Below are 3,835 nucleotides of genomic sequence, written 5' to 3' on the forward strand. Positions count from 1 at the left end.
GCCTGGCACCCTCATCTCCAAGCACAGACCTGGCAGGTTGTGGCAGAAGAGAACAAAACAAAACAAAAACCAGCTGTAACACCCCCACCCACCACCATAAAAGCCAAAAATAGTAGCAGCCCCCCAACACACAAGCCCCCACACCAGGAAAGCAAATATAAAATCATATAAACCAAAAACAAAGAAAAAAAATCAAAAGCCAACTACTGCCCCCAAAAGGCTTTTAACCATTCTCCAAAAAAAAAAAAAGTTTATTAAAAGTGTTCTTAATGCTTGAAACGGAAAAGATTCCCAAATATACAGACTCCTCTTTTCTCATAGAAATAGATTATTTTTTATAATACAAAAAAAAGGGGGGGGGGGACCAAAAAACAACAACAACAACAACACAACATCAACAACCCCGTAGGAACATCTTTAAGCGATTACTCAGGGCCCGGCTGACAGTTACACGTGGGTTGCGTCAGTCCCGTGTACACACGCGTTCAGCCATGTTTAAACCGATTGCATCAACTTCGAAACCGGCCCGCCCGCCGGCGCCTGGAGAGGAGGCAGAGGGAGAGGCAGAGAGTTTATCATTCATCTGTACACATAGACATTTCTTCTTTAAATAACACCACGGGCGGGCGCCCCGTCTGCATGTGCGGTTGGTTTGGACAAAAATATAGATATATATAATAAAATATTAAAATTACCGACGAGCTCCCCGCGCTGCCAAGCGCCCCAGTGCCAAAGTTTTGCCGGCGCCACCAGGGGCGGGGGCGGGAGCGCGGGCGCTTCCCGGAGTCTCGGCGGCCGCGGCGCGCCCAGCAGCGCGGAGGCCGGCCGGCAGGGGGCCGCGCGCGGGGGCCGCGCTAGCAGTGGCCGGAGGAGGCGAGCAGAGGCTCGGGCAGCTGCTTGAACAAGTTCCGCAGGGTGCTGAGCTCGCGCGACAGCTGCTCCACCTTCTTCTGGAGCCGCTCGTTCTCGGCCGTGAGCTCCAGGACCTTGTGCTGCGTCTCCAGGTTGCGCATCTTGGCCTTGTCGCGGCTCTTGCGCACCGCGATGTTGTTGCGCTCGCGCCGGATCTTGTACTCGTCGCTGTGCTTGTCCACGGTCTTCTTGGCCTTGCTCTTGACCTGCGAGGGCGCCGGCGCCGCCCCCGCGTAGCAGGCGGCCGGGGGCGCCTTGGCGTCGGCGGGGCTCGGCGTGCCCGGCGGGCTGGACGAAGAGGACGTGGACAGGCTCCCGCTGCTGCCGCTCGGCACCGCCTGGTAGCCGAGGTAGGCGCGCAGCGCGTACGGGAAGCCAGCCGCCATGCCTGCGGTACCGCCGCCCGGCGCTCCGGCCTCCTCCTTCCGCTTGCAGTCCGCGGGCTCGAAGCCCGGCTCCGCCTTGAGCTCGGCGGGCTGCGGGGGCGGCGGCGGGGGCGGCGGGTGCAGGGGCGCGAAGCAGCCGGGGTGCAGCGCGCCCTTGGCGGCACCCAGGCGCCCCAGGCTCACGTAGCCGTACTCGGACGCCTTCTTGCAGTTCTTGCCCCCGTAGTCGTCGGAGAAGAGGTCGGAGAGGAAGTCGTGGTGCTGCCCGGAGGAGGCGGGCGCGGGGGCGGGCGCGGGCGGAGCCGCCTCGAAGGTGTCCGTGGCTGTGGCCGACGCCGGGGCCTGCGGCGCGCCCAGCGGCTCCAGGTACGGACTGAAGTCGATGGCGCGCTCGTGGTCGCCGATGCTACCCAGCTCGCCGGCGGGGGGGCGCGGCCCGGGTCTGGCCGCGGGGGGCGCCGCGGGGGCCGCCTTGCCGCCGTACGCAGCAGCCAAGCAGTCCGCCTCGTAGTAGAAGTTGGCCACTTCCATGGATTTAAAGGCAGGCGGCGGCGGCAGGGGCAGACATGCTGGGTCCCAGGCCACCAGGCGTTGCATGAACGCGGGTGCCCGGGGAGGGGGCCTGGGGCTGCCCGCTCCGGCCGGCCCGCAGGTGGCGCGGCCTCCCGGCTCCGAACTGTCGCCGCTGTGTCGCCGCTGCTGCTGCCGCCGCCGCCGCCGCCGCCGGGGTGGCCGCTACTAGTGCGGGGGCTGGCAGCTGGACCCTCGCGTGGGTCCTCTTCCCGGTCCCGTGCGCGGCTCTGACTCGCTAAAGTTTCTCCTGAGCCCGGTTATTTATAAGGCGGCCCATGGCAACGGCTGCGTCACGCTGGCAGCCGCCCCGGCCCCTCCCGCCGCCGCCGGGACGCGGTGTGGCCGCTCGGGACCCCCGGGAGGGCGCCGGCGGGGCACGGTGGCCAGAACCGGGACCAGGAGTGCGCCCTCCGGGGTCCACCGGCCCCGGGGGGCGGCCTTTCGCCCCCTGCCCACCCCCACCTGGAGGCCCCGGGATTGGGAGCGAGCAGGGGAGGCGCGACCCCGCCCCCGGACCGCCCCCTCCGGGCTGGAGGCTGTACTGGAAGGGGGGGGAATCCGGGGAGGGGGCGACGCGCTCGCCTTCCCCCACCCAAAACACGGCCGCTGCCCGCCCCCTGCTGGAGGAGGCAGTGACTTCAGGATCGGCGGCACGCAGCCGGAACGCCCCGCGGAGAGGGCGCTCCCCAGACCGCATCCTGGGGACCACAACCCCCAGCTCTGGCTCCTGAAGAGGTGAACCACACGCACCTCGGGCGCGGCCCCACCCTACACTTGCCCCCAACCCTAGCCCTCTCCACGCTGGGGGAGACAACCCTCCTAAAGCCACCCTGTATCCCTGGTCCGGGGAATGGCGGGTCGGTTCCGCGGAGCACTCCACTGGGGCCTCTGCCGCGGCGGCCGCGCCCCTCCCCGGGTCCCGCCCATCCGACCTGCCGCGCGGTTAGAAGGCACCTGGGTCTTCTCTGGCCCCACCCGACCCTGATTTGAGCCCAGGGAGGTGGAAGGGGGTGGCGGTGCTAGACTAACACACCATGTGACCTTGGGCAAGTCACTTCACTTCTCCAAGCGCCGTCCATGAAGGTGTCGTTACAGTGATTATTCGTTGTATTACTGTCTCCACCGCAGTGGCTAAATTTTTAAGTTCACTTTTAGAAAGAAGCCACCCCCCTCCCAGGGTGCAAAGAAGGCAGAGGGGCAGATATAGGACACCCAAGGTCACATGGCCTCACGTCCCCACTAGTCTCAAAGGCTGTTGTCAGGGTGCCCTAACACCGATTTGCCAACCTGAGACCAAGAAATCTATTTCTGAGGCTGAGGAAGGCGGTGGGGGGTGGGGGAGTGGGGTGTCAGGCCAAACCCCACCCAGAGCCATGCAGGGGACGGAAGGGACTTCCCCATTGCTACTTTGTGCCCAAAGTGCCTACTTTGTCCTGAGGGTGGGCCTGGACCCAGGGTTCATTTTTCACACCCTTGCAGGAGGATGCTTTTGCTGCCCCTGGTACACAGATGGGGAAACGGGCCATGGCCCATCCTGGATTTGAACAGTGGGCCCAAGGGGCCCCATGCCCTCGCCAGCCCCATTCCTAGGCCATTTGGGCAGCTCCTCGGGCTTACCGCTCTGCCACTCCTGGCCCCGGCTGCCCAGGCCACAGCTCCTAGCTTGCCTGGGGATAACCCCCGGCCCACTGACCCCAGCCCTGGCCCTGGCGGGGAAGGCAGGCATTGCTCAACCTTCAGCGTTATCTGCTGAGCTGGGGTGACCTCCGCCCCAGAGAGCTGCAGAAATGACATCTCCAAGCGCCCTTGGGGGGTGGGGGGCAGGGAAGAACAGGATGAAACGCTGACCGGGCCTGCTGGCTTTCTGGGCCTTCCCAGCAGCCTCTGGGACAGGGAGGGATCTGAGGCCTCAGGGCCACTCAGTCAGGCCTTCCAAGCTGCCAAGTGGTACGCTCAGAGCTGAG

At 65.0% G+C, this 3,835-nt stretch overlaps 1 protein-coding gene across 1 annotated transcript; it reads right to left on the bottom strand.

The window, feature by feature from the left end:
- Positions 1-227: 227 nt before the first annotated feature.
- CEBPB (CCAAT enhancer binding protein beta) lies at positions 228-2,102 on the bottom strand. Its single transcript, XM_039229989.1, has one exon. It carries the CDS (start codon positions 1,893-1,895, stop codon positions 855-857), a length of 1,041 nt encoding a protein of 346 aa, XP_039085920.1. The 5' UTR covers positions 1,896-2,102; the 3' UTR covers positions 228-854.
- Positions 2,103-3,835: the final 1,733 nt, after the last annotated feature.

Source organism: Hyaena hyaena, unplaced genomic scaffold, assembly GCF_003009895.1.
Source record: "Hyaena hyaena isolate Hyena2069 unplaced genomic scaffold, ASM300989v1 scaffold_42, whole genome shotgun sequence".
NCBI lineage: Eukaryota > Metazoa > Chordata > Mammalia > Carnivora > Hyaenidae > Hyaena > Hyaena hyaena.